We start from the raw sequence: 25,046 nt of genomic DNA on the forward strand, positions 1-25,046 counted from the left end.
GAAGACCTTCAAGTTAGTCGTCCAGTGTTTAGTCTTCCAGAAGACCTTCAATTAAGTCGTCCAGAAGGTCGTCCAGTTAGTCGTCCAGTGTTTAGTCTTCCAGACGACCTTCAATTAAGTCGTCCAGGGTTTTTTCTTCTAGAAGACCTTCAAGTTAGTCGTCTAGTGTTTAGTCTTCCAGAAGACCTTCAATTAAGTCGTCCAGAAGGTCGTCCAGTGTTTAGTCTTCCAGAAGACCTTCAATTAAGTCGTCCAGAAGGTCGTCCAGTTAGTCGTCCAGTGTTTAGTCTTCCAGAAGACCTTCAATTAAGTCGTCCAGAAGGTCGTCCAGTTAGTCGTCCAGAGTTTTTTCTTCCAGAAGACCTTCAAGTTAGTCGTCCAGTGTTCAGTCTATGTACTAAAAATTTGTGTTATGAACTTATTTGTGTCAACTTCTTTGTCAAATTGCACTACCAAACAAATTTGAGATGGTCTTGCCCTTTATATTATCCGAAATATAGTTACAAAAGGTCACTGCTCAGAAGACTTTCCAGACGACTTATAGTTAAGTCGTCCAGACGACTTAACTGTAAGTCTTCTGCGCAGAATATAGTTACAAAATAGGGATCAAGTTCAAATACAAAATAGGGATCAAGTTCAAATACACACATCAGCCTAATCTATCATACAAAATCATCTAAAGTGGCCTGTTTATCACCCGTCATACGTACCCAGGATGTCATCCATGTCCTTGTTTTCGAACTCATGCGCGTCAGGAAGCTCTTGAAATATATCCACCGCCATCTTATCCCTCATACTCTTCCCGTTGGCCTTAGCAAAGTCTTTTTTACTAAACTCTATCCCAAGAGCATGACATTCAATGTACTTTAGAGTGTACACGCCACAATCACAAGCTCGGGCCGGAGGTATATTGTTCGGTCTCTCATATGTGAATGGCTCCAGGCTGTATTGGGCACGTAGTTCGTCTGAGGAAGCGCACTCAACAAGCAGATAAGGGACCATGTAGAGAAAAGGCTCCATTACCACATCGAGTTCTGCTGGGGAGATACTGGAACAAATGCTGTCAAAGACGACTATGTGCCTCTTAGGGATCGATATCCAAATAGCAATCCAATGACTGTCGGCGAAGTTTACTGGCGCATAGATATCATCAATATCCGTCCCCCAAACCTTGTTCGATTGGCAAAATGATGGTATAGTGCCTGCATAATAATTCCACGCCCCACCAGGGAGTCTTCTTCCTAAACCGTTTTGATCGGGCTTCGAGTCCTTAAAATCCTTGAAGTTGAATCTCCATTGCTGAGCAAAGAGATGATCAAGGAAGCACATTCTCTCGCTCCTGAAATGTTGTGGGTTAGCGTTGTACCTCTTCCTCAGCACATTAATCCAAGCATCAATATGCTGCATATAAAATAAAGTACAAGTCAGAAGATCTCAGACGACTTAGAGGTCAGTCTTCTACGTCGATGACTTACCAGACGACTTACTTGTAAGTCGTCTACGTCATAGCAGTAAGTCGTCTACGTCATAGCAGAAGACTTACACAGTCCTTCAGCCACTCTAGGGAGGTTCGGAGGATTTGATACCACCGAGTTCTACTTTTACGTGGTTTTTTATCGAGAGCTGTTCTATAATAACTGCAAAAACAAAATGTTGAAAAGCAATCAGGTTTTATGGGAAAAGCAAGCTATTATGTAAAAAGCAAGCTATTATGTGAAAAGCAAACACTTACGGACAAGATTTCAACCACTCAGCGAGCTCCCTCAACTTATTCTTGTCAATTGGTGCAAAAGGATTATAGCCTGGATAAAGCTTTCTGTTTGAAATGATCACTCTGGCCGTCCTGTTTGACGTATAAGGAGATTTCTGTGATCGGGCAAGTTTCCTTGTTCGATCACTCTTGGCACGGCAAAGTGCCAAAGCAGCATTCTTCTTTTCTAGATATCTAGCATCCTCCTTCTGCAAATCTGAAACAGTGGCTTGATTTTTGTCCAATAGAACAAGGCTTGGTTCTGGAGCTTTATCTTCCGAGGAACTAGCATCTGCGGGCTCAGCTGCGGGCACATCTGGACCTTTATCCTCCGCCAAGCTCTTCCTTCCCGCGTTCGTCCCATTGACACTTTCACTCTGCAATATACAATAATAACCAATGAGTGTCTTCAAACATGAAACAAAATACATATATAAAATCCAAGGATTTGTTACTAACCCCGGGTTCGAGCGTCGGTTTAGGTGGAGAGGTAGTGTTTTGAGATGATGTCCCTTTCCGTTTTGTGGTCATACCAACCTTCTTCTCCACAGCTTCCACCCTTTCCGACAGATACTTGATCTCCTTAAGGCACGTCCCAAACCCTTCCCTCATGGCATCAGCTATGTCCTTGAACATAGTTTTAATATCCTCTTTGGTCAAACCACCAACAGTCGTAGTCACCTCTTCACTAGCCTCTGCAGCTGCCTCTTCACTAGCTTCAGCAGGTGCCTCTTCACTAGCTTCAGCAGGTGCCTCTTTACGAGCTTTCTTCCGAGGTCTTGGACTGTCTTCCTTCACTACATTTTTCTTCGCTGGACTCACAACCGCCGACTTTGTATTGACCCAAGTACCGGTGACTTCCCAGCAATCCATGGTCCACTTCCACGGTTTCTTCACAAACATGAGTTTAATTATGTTCTCCGCGAGCGGGTCCTCAACATCAAACTCCCATTTTGGAAACATTTCACCAGTGTCCTTTTGAATAAAGTTGATGACCCTAGTCTGCAGTAAATAGAAGATATGAACTTAGATATTTGACGTATTAAGAAAGATGGAAAGAAAAGACTTCACAGACGACTTATAATTAAGTCGTCTGGAAAGTCTTCCAGCTGGACGACTTAGTAGACGACTTATAATTAAGTCGTCTGTAAAGTCTTCCAGCTGGAAGACTTAGTAGAAGACTTATAATTAAGTAGTCTGGATAGTCTTCCCAGACGACTTAATTATAAGGCTTCTACTAAGTCTTCCAGCTGGAAGACTTAGTAGACGACTTATAATTAAGTCGTCTGTAAAGTTTTCCAGCTGGAAGACTTAGTAGAAGACTTATAATTAAGTAGTCTGGATAGTCTTCCCAGACGACTTAATTATAAGGCTTCTACTAAGTCATCCAGCTGGAAGACTTAGTAGACGACTTATAATTAAGTCGTCTGTAAAATCTTCCAGCTGGAAGACTTAGTAGAAGACTTATAATTAAGTAGTCTGGATAGTCTTCCCAGACGACTTAATTATAAGGCTTCTACTAAGTCGTCTAATTGGAAGACTTATCAGACGACTTAATTATACGTTTTCTGCGAAGTCGTCCAGATTGAAGTAAATACCTGACTGAGGATAGCCTCTTTAAACTGTCTGCGTCCTTTGCGACCCTTGTAAGCCAGTATCGGGGGAGACGGATTGTTTGGGAGAGGATTACCAAAAGTAGCACCCAATTCCGGAAGAGCTGTGTACACCTAGACCTGGAGAGCTTGCGCAAACCCATTAATAGTGTAACAACCCGAAATATCTCTGCCCTTCACAGAGTCCATCAGCACCTTAAACGCGACTCTCCCCCATGGATAATTCTCAAACCGTTCTACCTCCATCACTAGCATTGCCAGACTAACCCGTGTAGGGGTTGAATACTTTCTCCCTTCAATGTATCCAGTGAAGATGGCAAGGTACGCGAGCCGCTTGCGACTTACTAGTAAGTCGTCTGTTGAATACTGTACATCAGACGACTTACTAGTAAATCGTCTCAGACCCTAAATTTAACCCCTAAACTAAATTGACTAAATTAACTAACTAACCACGTTATAAACCCGTAGTTATACTTAAATAGTGTTTACTATACACATAATTAAAACACTTACGTAAATTTTAAAGTTTTCAAAAAAACATTTATGCATTCCAAAAATCTAACCCTAAGAACACATACAATACTACAACATATGTTGGCAAAACCTAAACCAAAGAATATCATGACTCACTACTTTCACTCATCTATGTTGAAAACAATTAACTTTTGTTATATCTTAATTTATATCTCTTAAAACATATGTTAATTACATGATTTCAATTTTTCGCTTATCAAAATATTTTTTACAAAATTTTTAAATTATTTCTAAGTAAAACTAGTCCAGATAAGTCGTCTGGACGACTTTCTGGTAAGTCTTCTGGACGACTTACTGGAAAATCGTCTGGACGACTTCCTGGAAAGTCGTCTGGACGACTTACTGGAAAGTCGTCTGGGCAGACGACTTACGGGGGTTAGAAACATAAAAAATTTCGGTTTTTTGTTTGTTCACAAGGGGTTGGTTGTAATTTCAATAGCCTTTTAGGTTACTTTTGCATTTGTTTCAAGTTTGGGTTAACCATTCTGTTTGAAATCAAGTTGTGAGTCATATTTGGCAATTTTCCCAATTCATAAACCCTTTTTAAGAACAAATAAAAACAAAAAACATCACTATTGAAACTATTTATATATTACTTTAAAATATAACTTTTATGATTTTATCACATTATATTATATTTTCAATTGATTTAGTTTAGAGGTGGATTAATTTCTTATCGTGATAAAATTAATTATTTTAATAGTATTAAAATTATATTCTTAGAAATTTTAAAAAATATTAATTATTTTTACTTTATATGTTCCTCAACTATATCAAAGTGGAATAGAAATAAAATAAGGAATATAAATTATTACATTTTTCTTAACTGTTTCATTTCATAATTTTGTATTTTCACTAATAAAATAAATGTTAGTGCTCCTTTTAACTCAAACCAATAAAATTTATAATTTAATTTTCGAGTAAAAACATATTATATATATTAATACAATTTAAAGTAAATTTCCAAATAACTTTAAAATATTTTTTGATCAAAAAATAAAATATATTTTAATACAAAATAATTTTATTTGTAAACTCGGGCCAACCACTAGTTATAATAAAACAACAATTAAACAAGTACGTAGGTATACTATGTAGTAGTCAAATTAGCATATGTCACTCCTCAGTGTCCAAATCATCTGGTTTAACCAAACCAGAAAAATATTATTCAAAAACCAAATTGAAAAATCAAACGAACCGGAAAATGTTGAACCAAACTTTCGATTGATAAATTTACTATTAGTATTACCAACAACCTAACCGGCTACCAATATGTTTGACTTGATATACTTTCCAAAGTTTGAAATTTAAACTATGTTTGGTCCACAACTGCTAAATTTAGCTGCCGTCTGCTCCAAACAATCAAATATTATGCTCGGTCTATTTAACTCTTATCTTTTCCTCATTGATGGCTTTAATTTTTCTTTCTTTCTTTCAAAACATACACATACAACTGAACGCTCAAAAAACCAGTTGGGGAACTTCCTGGGAAGCAGCCTATAATCACCACGTTCTGTTGAATTCAAAACTTCATTCAAACTTTGCATCTAATCGAACACTACTATATAAGTAAATACTTATAAATCCATAAAACACTAACAACAAGTTTCATTATCTAATAAAGAGAGTCAGAGAGAGAGAGAGAAAAGGAGTGAGTTAAACTGTCTTCAAATATAATGATGAACAAAGGTGTTCTAAGTTCGATTCTGTTGGTTCGGTTCTTGTTGAGACTCGTCCGCTTGATCTTACAAAGACTGGAGAGAAGAAGCTCGTAGCTGGCTTCTTTGATGGCTTGTCACTTGGTTCGATCAAAGGCTCAGGTCCTAGTCCAGGCAAGGGTCATAATTTCGTGGACCGGAGCGATACGTTTCAGTTTGATAAACACTCCGGCCCAAGCCCAAGCAGACCCGGTCACTAATTCTTCAAATCTTTAGTTCAGACGGTTTAAGAGTCCATCCACGTCTAGGTCCAAAACATTATTTCATTTTTATCACATTTTTACATAGAAAGAAGAGAGGGAAAAATCAAGAAGAGAATGTCAATAGAATTATCGTTTGTAAGTTATTTAATTCTATTTGGTAATGTACAATGTGAACTTTGGTTCTGATCCATATGATTTTTAATATAACAATAAACATTACAAAGCGAATATGATTATATTGTCTAAATTACTGAAAACACACATTTTTAAATTATTTATATTTATAATAAAATTTTGAAACTAATTTACGTTTTCATCATATAGAAAATATAACCTATTTCATTTCCAGTAAAATGTATTTACTTTTCTGAAAATATTTCATTTAGAGAAGGTTATTGAGAGATGAATTTGTATAGAGTTTGAGAATTTTAAGAGTTGATAGATTTTAAAAAAAAGTTACGTGGATTGTGAAAATTTATATATATTGACTTAACAAATTTGATCATAACTTTTTTAGACTATTATAGATTTTCATGAATTGGTATTACCTCTTTTTAAATTAGTTACTAAAATTTAACCCGCACGTCCGTGGGGATATTTTTTCATTTTATAAATGTTTTGATATTGTTACAAATATTTTAAACATATAATTTTTATTTTAGTGTTATATAATGTGTATCTCTATAATATTATTTTTCATATTTCATATTTGGTATTATTAATATATAGTGATTTGTTTAATACATTATACTTTGTTATTAATTTTTATTATTTACTAATATACTTTCGAATTAGATAAAATAAAGTAACAATCTGAAATAATCAAATAAAAAACCTCCTTTAAAAATTTTTTTCCTTAATTTATACATTTTGCATATAATAAATTTTTAAAATTTATTTATTAATATTATAGAAAAGAAATATGTTTAAGATAATTTATGTTTATATGTTTTGTTTTTTTGTCAACATATGTTGTGTTTCAAAAATATACTTAAAAAAATATCATTTTAGTATTTTACGGGATTTATAAGTAAAAATACTATTTTATTAAAATAATATACCCTTATTATTTTTGTAAATAGTATATATAGTAGCATCTATCATATTATTTTAGTAAATTTTATTGATATAGGATATTTTTTGGATGTTATGATATTAAGTTTTTTAATTAAGATTTCAAAATATTAGATTGCTTCAATTTTTACAACATAATATAGTTTGTTTTTCGTGGTGCATTTCAAAAAGTTATTCTTTCTTATCTATGATTTTATTTTTTGTAAAATTTTAAATATTATCATTTTGAGTTTGAATATTTATTTTCAAAATTTATATTTGTCAAGAAAACTTTAGAAAATTACACAAGTATTTTTGAGTTTGGAAGACTACTTGAATTTTGTATTTGTTTTTTTTACTACATTAATATATTATTTTATAAAAATATTTAAATTTTTGTTAATATTTTATAAATTTTTCTCAACAGATTTTATATAACCAAAATAAAAAAAATTATAATTAAGTTTTCATTTTCATTAATAATTTAAATAAATTATTAAAATTTCATAGTTTTCTAATAACATATTTTTAAAATAGTATATGATCTAAAGGTTGTTATATACTATTATATTTTGTATATAAACATCTTAAACAATATATTGTTGAGAGTTTCAAAATAAATAAAAAGATAATATACAGTTGTAAATATAAAAATTTAACATATATTAATAAATTTATTTTGTATAAAATATTATATAGTTTACGAATTTTAACCAATTTTAATGATGAGTGATAATTTATTTAAATGGAACAATTTAAAAAAATAAAATTTGTTAGTTTACCTATTTAATATAATTTTATAATATTTTAACCAATTCTTTACCAGAAGATTATTTATACAGATTGTGCCTAGCTCTAGCACATTCATCATAAAGTTTCCGTCTTCGTCAATGTCAACAACAATGGCATCAGGGTTAGCAACATTACAAAGCCGGTCCTGGGCTAAAGCCCGTAAAGTATGGGTTTTAAACGTCAGGTTTATATAAATTTTAGGAGCACCAAACAGAGAGATGTCTTATGGTATAGTGGTTCATGATTTTTTCATTTACCCTTCAAATAAAAATGTAATTATTTTGTATCCATGTTTTAATTTTTATTATTTTTTAGCCGTTCATTGTTTGTGTTCTCCATTGTTGATTGCGTTGTTGGAATTGTTACATTTAGACTAAACTATACTCTCTCCGTTTCGATTTAATTGTCGTTCTAGGGAAAATATTTCGTTTCAAAATAAGTGTCGTTTTATAGTTTCAATGCAAAATTTATTAACAAGGTTCTCTACTTTATTTTTTTATTGGTTGAAATATGGTTAGTTATATAGTCAATTGTGTTTTTCTTTTGGAAATATACAAAATCATATATTTTATTAATTTGTGTGCATAAATATAGAACGACAATTAAAATGAAACGGAGAGAGTATGAAATTATAAAATCAAAATTGAAATTTCAATGTTTGAAGAATATTGCAAACAGAACTATAAAAACGATTAATATTTAAAAATTTTAAAAATAAACGGATGGTTGTTCTGAAATACATATATTGATTATCACACATTACTAACAATTCCCTTTTAAGTTGCTATATTCTTAAGTAATTGATAAAAAAATAATTTACGTTTGATATTAGTATTTATGAAATTTATTTTTCTACAAAAAATAATTTTAATAACATTTTAGATTATTTTAATTAAATATATTTAAAACGCTTAAAATAAAAACTATGGGGCATCGTTTTTAATGTGTTTTAAGCCCCATTTAGGTCTCGACCGGCACTGAGCAACAAAGGCTTTAAAATCAATTTTGTCTAAGAGGGATAGCTAATAATTAACTAAAAAATAATGCTTTACATAATTAGGATAAACATGTCTCTTAGAACATCTCAAAAAACGTTCTATAACTTCAAATATGAAGTTTTTTGCTTTCTAAAAAGAAATTTTAAAACTTCAGATTTGAAGTTTTTAGTAGTGAAAATTTAAATATAGAGTTATACTACTCATAATTTCAAATTTGAAGTTTTATTTTTATTTTTTGCATTTAGGTCCTTACAATTATATATTACATTTTATGATTCTTAAACATTTTGTTGTTTATCATTTTAATTTTTTTAAAAATTATATCTCATAAATATTTCTAATTTTTTTTTCATAAATTTAAATTTTACACATAAAACTAAATAAAAACCTCTAAATAAGACTTCAAATATTTTTAAAATAGAATCATAAAACAACAATATTACAAAAAAAACTTTACAAATGCACTAATTGATCATATAGGAAAGTATTACATTAATACTCTTACAGAATAATGTGATATTTTACTCATAGTTTAGTAGTTACCTATGTATTCTATGTAAAATTTTATATTTTTGTGTATCTTTATATTAATTAATATTGATGTAGTATTTTTATATATGTGCTAATTATTTATATATTTTTATTAATCTAAATTAATTATGATAAATAGAAAGACCATAATATAAAATATAAGTATTTTTGAAGTTTAGTTTGAAGTTTTGCTTTTGAAAAAGAACATCTTTAAATTTCAAATATGAAGTTTTGCAAACTTCAAAATAAAGTGTCTTTTTGGAGATGTTTTTAGTCTTTAGTTAACAAGTTATCAAATTTATTATTCCTTCTTGGTAAAGTATACTTTTTTGCTCACTATTTACTTCAAATTTGCAGTTTTTTCATTCTACAATTCTTTTTTTTCTATACTAATCATTTATATTTGTTTGAGTATGTCAATACAAAGAATTGAGTCATTTAATTGTTTTAGTTACAAAAACTAATAATTATAAAACTTTATTATGAAAATTTGGTTATGAATATTGGAGCATAAACGTAAACATATTATATTATATTTTAAAAAATTTAGCTAGTTTATTTCTTTATTTATTTGTTATATAATAATGTTATTTGTTATTCTAAATGTTTTTAATGATTCAACTTTTATGTTTTGATTCGGGCATATTTATATGTTGACATGGCACTGCTGGTTACACATGCTTTTAAAAAAATTAGATATACTACTGGGTAATTGGTAGTAAGGATTTGTTTCTAATTCATTTTAAAATAAGAAGTAACAAATTAAGACAGAACAGAAAACAAAAGAATGACAGCAAATATTTTTCTGTTTCTAGTGCCGAATTCTAATAAACTACTGGGTAATTGGTGAATATGTATAAAAAAAGGGTCCCCTACTAAATAAGTTTCTAAAAATAAACGCAAACTGTTGAGTTAAGCCCGAAGAAAAAAGAAACTTAAGAAACAAGCAATTTACCTAATCCTATCATGTTGAGGAAATGGAAGTTATAATATATTTAGATAAGTCTTCTAGATATGTTATCTAATAGGATTAGGAAATATAGCTCTCTATATATATTGATGTCGATGATAAGATGAGTGTGTGAGAGCTTGATCGAGTTGTTGTTTAAGCTTTGCTTGATTGATTGAATAAGAGAAGGACTTCTTATTAATTATTGCTTTGTGATTCTATATAGCTTTGTGATTCTATATTTGGTATCAGAGCCAAACAAGAATTCATTCGAAAGTCCGAAAAAAGGCACATACGACAATGGCAGAAGTTAAAGAAGAACCTACGGCAAACAAAGAGACTGGGCAAACCTCTATAAAGTTTCTGATGTTAACTACATCAAACTATACCGGCTGGTGTATGAGGATGAAGATAGCACTCAAGGTTAGCGAGGTTTGGGAAACAATTGATCCTGGAGTCAAAGATGAGAAGAAGAATAACATGGCGATCGCATTCTTGTTTCAATCTATACCTGAGGCACTGATTCTCCAAGTTGGCGACTTGGACACGGCAAAAGGCGTATGGGATGCAATAAAGGCACGAAATCTTGGAGCAGAGAGGGTTAGAGAAGCGAGATTGCAACGTTAATGGCGGAGTTTGATAGGCTTAAGATGAAAGACGGAGACATGATTGATACCTTTGTAGGAAAGCTATCTGAGATCTCTTCTAAATCCACAGCATTAGGAGAAGTGTTAGAAGAATATAAGATTGTTAAGAAGTTCCTTAAAAGCTTACCTAGGAAGAAATACATCCAGATCGTTACTTCGATTGAACAACTTCTTGACCTAAATTCGACAAGCTTTGAGGACATCGTTGGAAGGTTGAAAGCCTATGAAGAAAGGATCACCGAAGATGAGGAAGAAGAACAAGAGGACCAGAATAAACTTATGTACGTAGACTCTGGACAAGAAAGCATCGGAGGTTATGGAAGAGGTCGAGGACGGAGCGGTCGCTCATCTTGGAGAGGAAGAGGCCGTGGCCGTCAAGGAACGTTTCAAAGCCAGAGAGAGGCTTATAAACGACGTCTATCCGGAGATATTTCTCACATCACATGTTTCGGTTGTGATAAGCTTGGCCATTACGCTTCGGACTGTCCTGACAAGCAACTCAAACTCAAAGAAACGGTTGAAAAAAAGGAGGAAGACACTCGTGAAGCCGATGAACTGATGATGAACGAGGTAGTCTATCTCAATGAAAGAAAAGTAAATCTAAACGCATTCGAAGCCGACTTGGATACGATGAACGTATGGTATCTCGACAATGGTGCGAGCAACCACATGAGCGGAAACCGTTTGTTCTTCTATGAACTTGATGAAACCATCTTAGGAAATGTGAGGTTTGGAGATGATTCTCGAATTGATATAAAAGGAAAAGGATCTGTTCGTTTTAACTTCAATAATGACGAGAAGAAGGTACTAAACAATGTATATTACATTCCTGGACTTAGAAGCAACATAGTTAGCCTAGGGCAAGCTACTGAGGTTGGTTGAGAAGTACGAATAAAGGATGAGACGTTAACATTATTTGACCGCAATGGTAGGCTTATGGTGAAGACCACACGGACAAATAACAGACTATACAAAGTAGTCCTACAAGCCGATCAATTGCACTGTCTGCAAATAGCATCAGCAGGTGGACCATCGATGTGGCACGCTTGTTTAGGCCACATAAACGGTGAGAAGTTAAAGATGATGATCAACATGGAGCTCGTTGTTGGCGTACCTAAGCTCACTGATGGCGAAGAAACTTGCATCTCTTGTCTACTTGGAAAGCAAACAAGGAGACCGTTCCCGAAAGAAACTCAGTATAGAGCTTCTAAGCCATTGGAGCTAATTCACGGCGACCTTTGCGTGCCAATCTCACCTCCAACTCCTGCACAAAAACGATATGTTTTTGTCCTTATCGACGACTATACAAGGTATATGTGGACTATCTTACTGAAAGAGAAAGGTGAAGCATTCGAAAAGTTTAAGAAATTCAAGAATCTTGTGGAACAAGAAACGCAAAGTAAGGTCAAAACCTTTCGAACAGACAGAGGTGGAGAATTCTTGTCTCTTGAGTTTGAAGACTACTGTGAAAATAATGTTATTAGGCGACACCTAACGGCACCATATTCTCCGCAACAGAACGGAGTAGTCGAAAGACGTAACCGGACCTTGTTGGAGATGACGAGGAGCATCCTAAAGCACATGCACGTGCCAAATTTATATTGGGGTGAGGCAGTAAGACATTCTACTTACCTTATTAACCGTGTTTTGACGAGATCTCTGGACGGGAAGACACCATATGAGGCTCTACGTTTGTACAAACCGAACCTCACTCATCTCCGGGTGTTTGGATGCGTGTGTTATGCACGGACGGAGAGAGCTGGTAGAAACAAACTTGACGACAGATCAAGGGTACTTGTGCACTTGGGAACGGAACCAGGATCAAAGGCTTATCGCCTTTATAATCCATCGAGCAATAGAATCATCGTGAGTAGGGATGTTATCTTCGATGAAGCTAAAGAATGGAGCTGGAACAAAACAGAGAAAACAGAGCATAATGGCGAAGGAAAACTTATTGTTCCAATAAAAACAATAGGTGATAAAGAGGACATCACGGTCGAGGAAGAGAACGAAGATGTTGAGGTTATCGAAGAAGAAGAAGAAGAACTCGAGGAAGAAGGAGATGAGGTACAGCTTAGACAATCTCAAAGGGTGACTACAAAGCCTTCCTATCTAGATGACTATATTATGTTAGCTGAAGTAGAAGGAGAACGTCTATTGATGATGATAAACGACGAGCCTTGAGACTTCAAAGAAGCAAAGGAGATAAAAGTGTGGATTGATGCGTGTAAAGATGAGATCTTTTCCATAGAAAAGAATGATACATGGGACCTTGTTGAGCTCTCGGCTGGAGTGAAGCCAATTGGGCTTAAATGGGTGTTCAAGATAAAACGTAACGCCGACGGAAGCATTAGCAAGTATAAAGCTCGTTTGGTGGCAAAAGGATATGTCCAAAAGAATGGAATCGATTATGATGAGGTGTTTGCACCAGTCGCTCGTGTCGAGACTATACATTTGATTATTGCTCTCGCAGCTTTGAATGGATGGGAAGCTCACCAACTAGACGTAAAGACCGCATTCCTCCATGGAGAACTAAAGGAAGATGTGTATGTTGTGCAACCTGAAGGGTTTGTTGTTAGAGGAGAAGAGACCAAGGTTTATAAACTAAAGAAGGCTCTCTATGGTCTACGTCAAGCACGTAGAGTTTGGAACATCAAGTTGAACCAAATCCTGTGTGGGCTTAACTTCAAGAGGTGCTCGAAGGATCCGTCTCTTTACCGGAAGGAAGAGAGTGGAGAGCTTCTTGTGGTGGTTGTGTACGTAGATGACTTACTTGTCACCGGCTCTTCACTTGAGATGATACTAACTTTCAAACGTGGGATGGCAAAACAATTTGAGATGAGTGACTTTGGTAAATTGACCTATTACTTAGGAATCGAAGTTCATCAAAGAGAGGATGGCATTGTCTTGGTGCAAGACAGATATGCAAAGAAAATCCTTGAAGAAACCGAGATGAGTATATGTAACCTTACACATGTACCGTTGGAGATGAATGCAAAGATGTCCAAGGCAATTAATGAGAAGAGGATCGACGAAACGAGGTACCGTCGGAGCATCGGTTGTCTCTGTTACTTGTTACATACACGTTCGGACTTGTCTTTCTCCGTTGGACTACTCAGTAGGTATATGCAAGAGCCCAAAGAATCGCATGGCGCTGCATTAAAACAAGTCTTAAGATACTTGCGAGGTACATATTCTCTTGGGTTATACTTTGCGCGTGGTAAAGGTCTAAAGCTTGAAGGTTATAGTGATGCTTCTCACAATGTGGACGATGATGATGGGTCATGTATTTTATCTTGGTGATAGCCCTATATCTTGGTGTTCAACTAAACAAGAGATAGTTACTTTGTCAAGCTGTGAGGCAGAGTTTATGGCCGCGACCGAGGCTGCAAAACAAAAGATTTGGTTACAAGAACTATTAAGTGAAGTTCTTGGCGAGGCTTGCAAACGTGTGGTCATACGAGTTGACAATAAATCTGCGATTGCACTTACTAAAAATCTTGTGTTTCATGGCCGAAGTAAACATATACATCGAAGGTTCCATTTTATTCGAGAATGTGTTGAAAACGAGCAATTGGAGGTTGAGCATGTTCCGGGGAATGAACAGAAAGCAGACATCCTTACGAAGTCGCTTGGAAGGATTAAATTCAAGGAAATGAGAAGTCTGATTGGAGTACAAGATGTGTGTGAAAAGGAGTTCAAGCTTAAGAGGGAGAATGTTGAGTTAAGCTTGAAGAAAAAAGAAACTTAAGAAGCAAGCAATTTACCTAATCCTATCATGTTGAGGAATTGGAAGTTACAATATATTTAGATAAGCCTTCTAGATATGTTATCTAATAGGATTATGAAATATAGCTCTCTATATATATTGATGTCGATGATAAGATGAGTGTGTGCGTTGTGTGAATCTTAGAGAGCTTGATCGAGTTGTTGTTTAAGCTTTGCTTGATTGATTGAACAAGAGAAGGACTTTCTATTATTGCTTTATGATTCTATATAGCTTTGTGATTCTATACAAACAGCTATTTTTTCCTTTTCTAGAAAAGCTCCAATTACACCATAAATAAGTGCACTGAACTAAAGATGTGAACAGCTAATAGATTTATGGGTTGGCCATATTAATGACTCGCCAACGAAGTGTCACAGACTCCCATGTAAAACTTTTATCACTCTCTCACTCTCTCACTCTCTCACTTGTTGGGTAGGAAAGAGAAAAATGGTTGGGAACATATGTGATATGTGGGGGAGGTATGAAGATTGGAAGCACCTTTACTTAATAACCACGAGAGACGTGGATTGAAAAACGGCAGTATATTAAACTTGGATTTTTTTTTTGTGTGTGTGCACGATTAAACTTGGACCTATAAGTCTCGATCAATGGCATTGAATTCGTAATCGCTTAACATATTTTAAAAGGGGTTGGAGTTGGATTAAACCAACTCGTGAATTTACACACAGAAACAAAATAATTTATGGATAAAAATGATTTTGAAATAATGATGGAAAACTAAAATATTAGAACTTTATACTTAACATAAGAGGAAAGCTTAAATTTATTTTGAAATAATGTTAAATTGATTCAAATAAAATATGTTTTTTACAAAGGATGTAGCATTGTTTCTGAGTTTGTGGTCTACTAATTATTAGTGGTTCTATCTATAGCAAAGCCATTTTGACTGTCCTCCTAAATTATTATTTCTATCAAATCTAGTAGTGTACAGAAAGTAATGACTACCGTATTTATGTTGGTCCATGCCTTTACATGCATCTCACAAAAAAAATAATTAAATCTTAATGAACAAAATCATGCACTAATTGACTCTCAAATGTCAAATCTCTACAATTTGTAACACTTCACATGGACTATAAGCTTTTGTACACTTTTTTTTTGGCGTACGTACCACAAAGCTGAAAGCATGAGCCGCACGTGTCAATAGCATCTATGTACATAATTGATTCATGTTTTATTTATACATCCGAAATTTATATACATAATTATATTATTTTGATACATAATTGGTCAAGGAATCTAAACCACAATAGAACAACCAATAGAAAATAAAAAATAATAACTATAAATGTTTGAAAAACTCATATTAAATAAAAAAATGATGGTATAATATTCTTATTTTAAACCTAATCACAATAAATGTTTGATGAACTTCAACTAATACTAAAAATCTTGTGTTAGATAACTAAGAAAAAAATCAAAGTAGTGAATTTAAATTAATGTTAAATAATAAATTACTAGGTGGACCGCTGGCACGCATATGCGGACATTAATATGATTCATGTATTTTACGTATAGCTATTAATTATATATTACAAGTGAATAAGTAGATCGCAATTCTCTCTCACTCTCTGTGTATCTTTCTATCTCACTCTTTTAGGTTCTTTCTATCTTAATCTTTCAATTCTCTCTATTTCACTCATTTCAAGTCTTTTTATATATCTCTCTTGTTCTCTTTCCCCTGGTCCCTCTCTCTCGTAATATTTACTTTCTCTCTATTTCACCTCTTTATATATATTAGGGGCTTAGCTTCGTGCAAGCGCAGGGTTGTTAGACATAAAAATGTACATTTGTTTTTCAAGATTTCGATGGAACTTTATCTTGTTATACACATAACATAATTGATAAATCAAGTCGAGAAAATCCTAAACTATAAGTAAATTGGAAGTTATAAAATTCTTTTATCTCTATTTGTATTTTACTAAGTACACTAAATTAATTATACCATTTTAGTAATGAAAAATCACACAAACCCAACCTTTAAAAAAAAACAAAAAACAAAAGCACAAACCAAAGAAGCATGATTAATATAATTCCAAAAATGTCCCAGAATGTCCAACAAAGCAGAGTAACGAAACAAAAACATAGGAAAGTAAAGGTCATCATGAGGCTCACACTAAGACCTGCAACTTATTGAAGTGAAAAAATCAGTGAAGAAAATAGAACAACAATGCATAAAAAACACTAAAACCAGATAAGTAACAGAAGAACATTACCTCTAATTCTAAGATTCTCATGAAATTTGCAGAGTATCTACACAATGAAATAGAAAGACAGTCACAATCAGCATTGGAAACATATGAAATATTAAAGGAAGAAGCCAACTGATTACCTAATGACTCCTGATTCAATGCCCTCTCTAAGTAGTTCATCATTGTCTTCACAGCCTCACATCTACATAATAAGATGAAAAATTCAAGTTAGAGAGAAAGAGAGTATCAACAGACAAACAAAAGACACTTATTACTGACTAAACCTTCGACCTTAACCCACCCTAAACGTCTATCCATCCCAACTCATTATTCAAGACACTCTCACACTGCTGAGTAATAAACAGAACAACAATGAACAAAAGACACAAAAGCAGTTAAAAGACAGAAGAACATTACCTCTAATTCTTAGATTCTCCTGGAATTTGCAAATTCTCTACACAATGAAAAAGAAAGCCGATCTTTTCTTTCTAACAGAAGGATTTTCTCCTGATTCAATGCCATATCCAAGAAACTCATCATTGTTACAACCTGACATCAACATAATAGCGTAAAGATTTGCTATTGTACTGTCTATGTGGTTCTGCAGTAGGATTTGCTCTTATACTGTCTATGTGGTTCTGCAGTTAGGGAAAAAAATCTTTTGCTAAAAAGGAGAAACAGTAATAGCGTAAGCACAAGCTTCGAAAACAATGAAAGCTGCCTACCGTAAGATTTTTGGCTTTCTCATACTTCTCCTTGTCACTCTAACCTTTCAAGGCACTGCTAGCTGCCAAAAATACATACTTGAACTCTTTTGGGTTGATATTTGCGTTAAAGAGTTACAGAAAAGGGTTTTGACACATACAATAACATTTTTTAGACAAAGAAAACAAACCTGCCCATAAGCTTGAACATCAGGGAGATCATATCCTCTCTGCTTGATGTACTCTGAAAACTCGGGAGATGTAGTTTAGGAGCTCTTACAGTAGTCGCTGATGAGCACTTTGCCTCCTGGTTTAAGCCACTTGAAGAAAGCCTTGAACAATGCTGGTTTGTCATGTTAAAGAAGAGAGAATGAATGAGTTAAGCATTCACAGTGATAAACTTCAAGAGAGAACAACTTAGATTAAGTTTGTGTACTTGGATGTGCAGAATAGTGTCACGGAACGAATTCTCCGGGTAATGTTTTGTGGTGCAATCCGCAACCTTAAACTCAACCAAGCAGTTGAATCCAATAGCACGTTCCAATGCAAATAAAATCATGTTGACGAAGAGATTGATACCAACGACATGAACATCGAAGTTCTAAGCCATGTAGAAGTTACCTCCACCAGTGCCACAACCAACATTTAACACTTTCTGTCTTGGTTCCAGATCCATTTTCTCCATAAATTCTTTGGTTGTCTCTGCCACAATAAACATAACACAAACACACATAAATATTGATACATGCAGACACAGGACATCTCTCACACACAACAGAAGCAAAAGAAAATAGGGATTTTACCGATTCCACCAGTGCTCACATACCCTTGTCCAAAGACACGCTCATAGCGTAGGATCCCGCTGGATTTGTACTGAGCATTGTCCAAGAAACACTGGAAACCTTTGTCATTTTCTGAGCTGACTTTCTGCCAAATCCAACAAATCTGCATTCCACATCACAAAGAGTGTTATAAATGGTTAAGATCTTGGAGTAGTAGAAGACAATGTTGATAGACAGAGTCTTGATTTACAAAAGACCGTACGGACATTCTGGAACAGGAACACCTTTCCCAATGTCCATGGTGATATCAGATGGATGGATACCATTCTTTGGTTTTACCATCTGAAAAAACAGACAGCAGGCAGGTTTTGAGAGAGAAAACAAAATAGACAATGCCTTACCCAAACCCACAACAACAAGGTATACTGATCACAAAAATAAGTCGATAAGAAAGAGAAATAACCTTGGATGCTCTCCACGGCTCTGAAAAGATAAACAGAAGTTTGAGCGAGGAACTCTGACTTGGGAACATGACAACGCAATGGAGAAAATTACCTTCTCTTTAACACCGTCAACAACAACCCACATATATTTCTGCTCTTGCTTCAGTTTTTCTTCTTCCAAAGATTTTTTGTCCTGCAAATTTAAAATTTCAACATACTCTGTGCTCCTTTGTTTCTTTAAGATGGAATTATTTATGACAAAACCAAGGAAAACCACAGCAAGAAAAAAAATCTGTCTAACTACCTCTGTGCTCATTTGTTTCTTCTTCTCTTTTTCTCTCAAATGCCACTCATATAATCAGCGTGGAAGATAATACCCTATTGAAATAACATAAGAAAAGAACACTGGATATTAAGATGAACGCAGGAGACGGAGCAAAACCTCTCGAAATCAAAATCAAAATCAAAAACTTGCGAACAACCACAGGTTAGATACATTACAAGTACAAAACAGAAGACTTTGGTCATCAGTAAGATAATTTACCTGACGATGACTGTATCGAGATAAGGGCAATCGCGGCAAACTTCAATGCGGCGTGAATTCTTTCCACGAACCTTAAAGGCGTTATCTTGGTCGTCTGTGATATCATCCAGTTGTGGAGGTGATGAAGCAGCAGCCCACTCCTTCTCTCTCTTCCGCTTCAGCGCTCTCTCATCCTCCTCAACACCACCATTCTTGACTTCTTCTCTCTCACTTTCCATCCTAAGAATGTCCTTGCACAACAAACACTCTAGATTTCGAATGAGATGAGTTGATGGTGGTGAAGCCAATCGAGCATCAAAGAACTTCAAAAGGCTGAATAGTGTGAGATATGCAAAAACATTAGTGAGAGATCTCCAAAAACGAATCTTCGGTATTAGTTAAAAAAAAAAAAATCTGGAGAGGCCGAAGACGGTTTGGAAACGTAAGAGACTACACGTCATTTTTAGTTTTCCAGTCGATAGAGAAAAAACAAAAATAAATGTGGGGTTCACAATCTGCCACGAGCAAAAACTCAATTATTATATTATAGATTTTAATAATAGATGAGAAGCCCAATAATACTCAAATCCGTGTGTGACGTGCCAAAAAACAACCTCCCTATTGGACGATTTTCTAAGTTGACGTGGACGTCTTCTATGAGGCTCATATTCTCCTTTTATTACTTGTTTGATATATGTATCTCTTTTTCATTTTAGTAACTAAAATAAAATTAGAGATTCTAGTAATAAACTAATGAATTAGGGTTTAACTAAATTTTCTCCAAAAATTATTATAAATATTAATAATTATTTATAATAATTGCTTATAATATTCCTTAAGGTTCTAACCAGTGGTACGAACGCGTTGATGTGAGCAGAAATCAGAGTACACTACTGATTATGGCCGGGAAAACGATTCTATCGGAGCAAACTTGCATTGGCGTTTTTTGAATCTCTTAATGAACTAATTGTAAGATCATTTGGTATGATCATATGTTAAGGAAATTGTGAATAGGACCATTAATTAATTAGTCTATTTAAGTGGTCAATATTGTGAATAAGATAAAGATTTGAACATGAGTGTTATGAAACATTTATATGTGGATACTCTTTTTTAGTTTATATATATCGAAATTAGATATTCTGTATATTTAAAAATAAAATATTCAGTTAAAAAAATATATGTATATAGTAATTTTACACTAAAAGAATTAACAATATGTCATTCTATTTATACTAAAATAATATAATTTTTCATATACACTACACTATGTATATATATATGATGACAAAAAAAACAGTATATATATATAATTTATATAATACACAATATAACTATAGAATTTATATAAAAAAAGAGTAAATAATTTTTTTTTGTTTTATAGTAAAATTTTAATCAACAATGATTTATTATAATATTATATTAATAATTACGAAATTAATTAATATGCTATTTATAAAAATATTTAAAATTTTAAGTAAGATTTTGTTAGATTCTTTTTCAACAGATTTTGTTATAATTTAAAAAAAAACAAATTTATAGTTAGCTTATTATTAATGTAAATAATCAAATATGTCATATTAACTAACTTTTAAGTGGTTGTATTTTTTTTTTTGGTCATCAACATAAACAGACTCATACAGACTCTGTAAACCAAAACGGGAGCTCTCCATCCATATGAACGACGAAAGACGGTTGTTTCCTGGCACTGCGTGCTAGACTATCCGTCTTTGAGTTTAGCGTTCTTGATACATGGATGAGCTCAGAGCTAATGAAGCTTTCTTTAAGGGTCTTTATATATTCCAAATAAACTACAAATGATGGCCATTCATCAGGTTCCGAAACCATCTTCACCAATTGAGAACAATCTGTTGCAAATGTGACTTGATACTGACGCAAATTCCTCATACACTCCATTGCCCACAGTAAGGCTTCCATCTCTGCATGAAGAGGAGAGAGATTAGCCCTGACATTTCGTGCCCCTATTAAACCATCAAAACCTTCTAAAGTACTGTACCAACCCTGGCCTGAGAAGAAGTCATTTTCTTTCCAGGACCCATCTGTGAAACACCATCGTCCCAAGATCATCGGTAGGGTCGGAACGCCAGCCTGATGTATTGCTCCCTGTGTTTTAACCATTTGTGCTTCTGCCCAAAGTGTTGATTTTGTTTCTGCTAATTTGAGTGTTTCCCTCGGATCAATGTTTAAATTACTGAAGACTTTATTATTTCTTCCTTTCCAAATGTACCACAATATCTATGCAAACTGATGAGTGTCCATTTGGGGAGAGACCCTCCAAAAAAGGTGGTCCATATTTGTGAAGAGAGAACCAGTTGGAAAAATATTTGGATTTGATGGTATCTTTGAGAGCGCCCAAACCTGAAGTGCTGGAGGACATTCAAAAAACACATGGTTTACTGATTCCTCTGAGGCTCCGCATCTCGAACAACATATATCCCCTTGTAAACCTCTTGCTCGCAGATTCTTCTTAACTGCTATATATCCAGACACCAGTTGCCATAAAAAATGTTTCATCTTCGGTGGACACCAAACTTTCCAGCAAAATGCTTTCAATAAATCAACTGTAGGTCCAAACACTGCTGGTGGTTTTTCCTTATCTGGGTAAACCAGTTCTACTTGATATCCTGATTTGACCGTGTATTTTCCATTTTTTGTGAAATGTCATCCATCCCTATCCACCATCTGAGTTCTGCTTAGTGGTATATTTTCTATGATTTTCACATCCTGAGGGTCCACCAAAGCCTGAATTGCCTGTAAATTCCAAGTTTGCGAAGCGGGATCTATGAGAGAGTCCACGGTGAGGTCTGGGTAGTTGTCATGTTGATTTTTATTTGCTGGTCTGGGGCGAGTGGTTGGGAGCCTTGGATCATTTCATACAGATATAGATGATCCCGATCCCACCCTTTTGATTAGTCATTTGCTAACCAGAGATCTAGTAGAAACAATACTTTGCCAACCATATGACGGAGAGTATGATCGAATCGGTTCCAAGGGTGAGGCATTCATGTAGTACTGTCCTTTAAAAACTCGATAAAATAATGTATGGGGCTTCTCTATCAGACGCCATAACTGTTTAACAAGCATCGCTGTGTTAAAATCAGTGATGTCTTTAAAACCCAAACCTCCTTCATCCTTATTTGTACATACTTTATCCCACGATTTCCAATGCATACCTTTTGTACTACCCCCGGGGCTCCACCAGAATTGTGCTACCGCACTCGTCAGTTTTTTAGTTGTTGCCTTTGGTAACCGATAGCATGACATCACATGATTTGGTAAGGCCGTAACCACTGACTTAATGATCACTTCCTTCCCTCATTTAGTAAAAAACTTAAAAGTCCAACCATTGACCCGGTTATTTAAGCGTTCCTGAACAAATCCAAACACTTGTATCTTGGAGCCACCAAGATTCTCCGGCAATCCCAGATAGGATCCCATACTCCTAGATTCTGTATCCCCAAAATATCCTTCACTTCTTGTCGGCTAGATTCCTCAATCTTGTGTCCAAATTGAATCGAAGATTTTTGAAAATTTATTAGTTGCCCCGGGACAGCCTCATATTCCTTTAAAATCCTGAAAATGGTTTGACACTCGTCCTTATGTGCCTTACAAAAGAAAAGACTGTCATCTGCAAAAAGCAGATGAGATATCGATGGGCAGGCTCTGGCTACCTTCACCCGTTAATTGTTTCTCTCTTTCAGCCTTATTTATGTTTGCAATTAAGGAGATAGAGGATCTCCTTGCCTTAAACCTCGATGTGGAATTATAAGACCACGTGGTTGACCATTAAGCAAAAACCGATATTGAACCGATGATATACACTCCATCATTAGTTTAATCCAGTGAGGATCGAAACCCATTTTCTGAAGGAGCGCCTGAATAAAATCTCATTCCACCCTGTCATACGTCTTACTCATATCCGTCTTGATTGCCATATACTTTCCTTGACATGCTTTATTTTTTCTCAATCCATGGAACATCTCCTGAGCAATAAGGATATTATCCGATATCAACTTTCCTGGCACAAACGCCGATTGCGTTTCAGAAATGAGTACGGGAAGACAAATTTTCAATCTCTGACACAAAGCCTTTGAGATAATCTTGTATCCTAGATTACACAAACTTATTGGTCGTAGCTCTGTCATCCTTGTGGGCCTCTCCGTTTTTGGAATCATATATATGTTAGTAATGTTTAACCTTGAGTCTATTTCTCCAGAGACCAGAAAATTATTTACCATCTCAACTACATCGTTTTTAATAATGTGCCAAGAGTGCTGAAAGAAAAGAGCTGTCATTTCATCCAGTCCTGGAGCCTTCTCCGGATGCATCATAAACAGAGCCTGGAGAACCTCATCTTCCGTCGCAATCTTTAGCAGCCTTTGATTCATCTGAAAATTGATTGATGGTGTAACCTCAGCCAGGAAACTATCGAACTGTGATGGTGATGTTGTACTAAATAATTCTTCGAAATAGTCCACTGCCACTTTTTCGACTCATGTTTCCTCTGTAATCCAATTTTCAGCTTCATCATGTAGTCCCACAATCCTATTACGAACCCGTCATTGTTTTGTTAATGCATGATAAAATTTTGTGTTGAAGTCCCTTGATGAGTACCACATATTCCGACTTTTCTGATGCCAGTATTCTTCTTCATCCTTGTAGGCATCCTGCAATTTCCTGGATACCTCTAAAATTTCCTCCTGAGACCTGTTATCATCTATTTGTACCTCTTCAAGAGCTTTTTGAAGATCATTAATTTTATCCTTTCCATATGGGGGATTGTCTTTACGTCACTTAGCAATTTCATGGCGACAACTGCTAATTTTTGTAACAATATCCACTGTTTGACCCTCATTACAATCCGACCAGCCCATAGCAATTGATTCCATAAGACCTTCTTGTTCGATCCATCGTTTATCAAACCGAAATTGCCCTCTTCTCCTGGGAACTTTGTCCTCGAGATAGGCCACCACTGGCCGGTGATCAGACCCAACCAGCCGTAGATATTTTGTATAAGAGCATGGGTAAAGTGTGTGCCACTCTTCGTTTGCTAGAGCTCGATCTAGACGACATCTAACCGTCATAGCCCTTTTCCCTTTTCCTCTTCTTCCTTGCCATGACAGTTTGTTACCTCGTGCCGGAAACTCTAATAGTCCACTATTTCTAATCATGTTATTAAAAGGGATAAATGAATCTGCGCTGCGCAGCGAACCTCCCTCTTTTTCATGATTGCCCGTAATCTCATTTAGATCCCCAATGATAAACCATGGCTCAGATCGTGAGAGCTCATACCTAGTCAATCGTTCCCAAACTTGTTCCCTCAGTTTTGGAACTGGATCTCCGTAAACAAAGGTTAGGAAAACCCTTTTCCCAAGAGCCACAGCCTCCACATCTATCATACGATTGCTTGAATATAAAATCTGAACCTGATACTCGTTGTTATAATAAAGAGCTAAACCCCCACTCCTTCCAATTGGGTCCACTGTAACCACATTATCATAGGCGAAATGTGTTTGAAATCCTTGAACAAACCCAAAATCATGTTTTGTTTCAGATAAAAATAAAAAATCTGGTTTATGTTTATGTCATATTTTCCGAAAATAATTAATAGTCCAATAGCTTCTCATTTCCCTGCAATTCCAGCTTAGAACTCTCATATTAAAAAACCTTGATTGTGCTCATAAGAGCTAAAAACGCGGGTGTAATGATACCCTGTACTTCCAACACCGTCAAATCCCAAAGTTTTGGATACTGTTATGTCTCCTTCTCCTACATGAAGGCACGTACCAAACATTAATAATGT

The 25,046-nt window shown here is 34.9% G+C and overlaps 1 protein-coding gene and 1 pseudogene across 1 annotated transcript; one reads left to right on the forward strand and one right to left on the reverse strand.

Annotated features, from left to right (window-relative positions):
* Window positions 1-5,573: 5,573 nt before the first annotated feature.
* LOC106395704 lies at window positions 5,574-6,417 on the forward strand (annotated as a pseudogene).
* Window positions 6,418-19,002: 12,585 nt separating this feature from the next.
* Window positions 19,003-19,667, reverse strand: LOC106391653. Its single transcript, XM_013832348.2, has 2 exons — window positions 19,244-19,667; window positions 19,003-19,077 (listed from the first exon to the last, which is right to left on the reverse strand). The coding sequence occupies exons 1-2, from the start codon at window positions 19,459-19,461 to the stop codon at window positions 19,050-19,052; spliced, it is 246 nt and encodes an 81-aa protein (XP_013687802.1). The 5' UTR covers window positions 19,462-19,667; the 3' UTR covers window positions 19,003-19,049.
* Window positions 19,668-25,046: the final 5,379 nt, after the last annotated feature.

This window comes from Brassica napus, chromosome C3 (genome assembly GCF_020379485.1).
Source record: "Brassica napus cultivar Da-Ae chromosome C3, Da-Ae, whole genome shotgun sequence".
Lineage (NCBI taxonomy): Eukaryota > Viridiplantae > Streptophyta > Magnoliopsida > Brassicales > Brassicaceae > Brassica > Brassica napus.

What these genes read in the sequence shown, in the direction of transcription:
- LOC106391653 (XM_013832348.2), bottom strand. Translation starts at nt 19,461, where the DNA reads ATGGAAAGTGAGAGAGAAGAAGTCAAGAATGGTGGTGTTGAGGAGGAT. An exon ending in CTCGATACAGTCATCGTCAG is followed by an intron (nt 19,078 to 19,243) that starts GTAAATTATCTT and finishes TTATTTCAATAG; the next exon opens with GGTATTATCTTCCACGCTGA.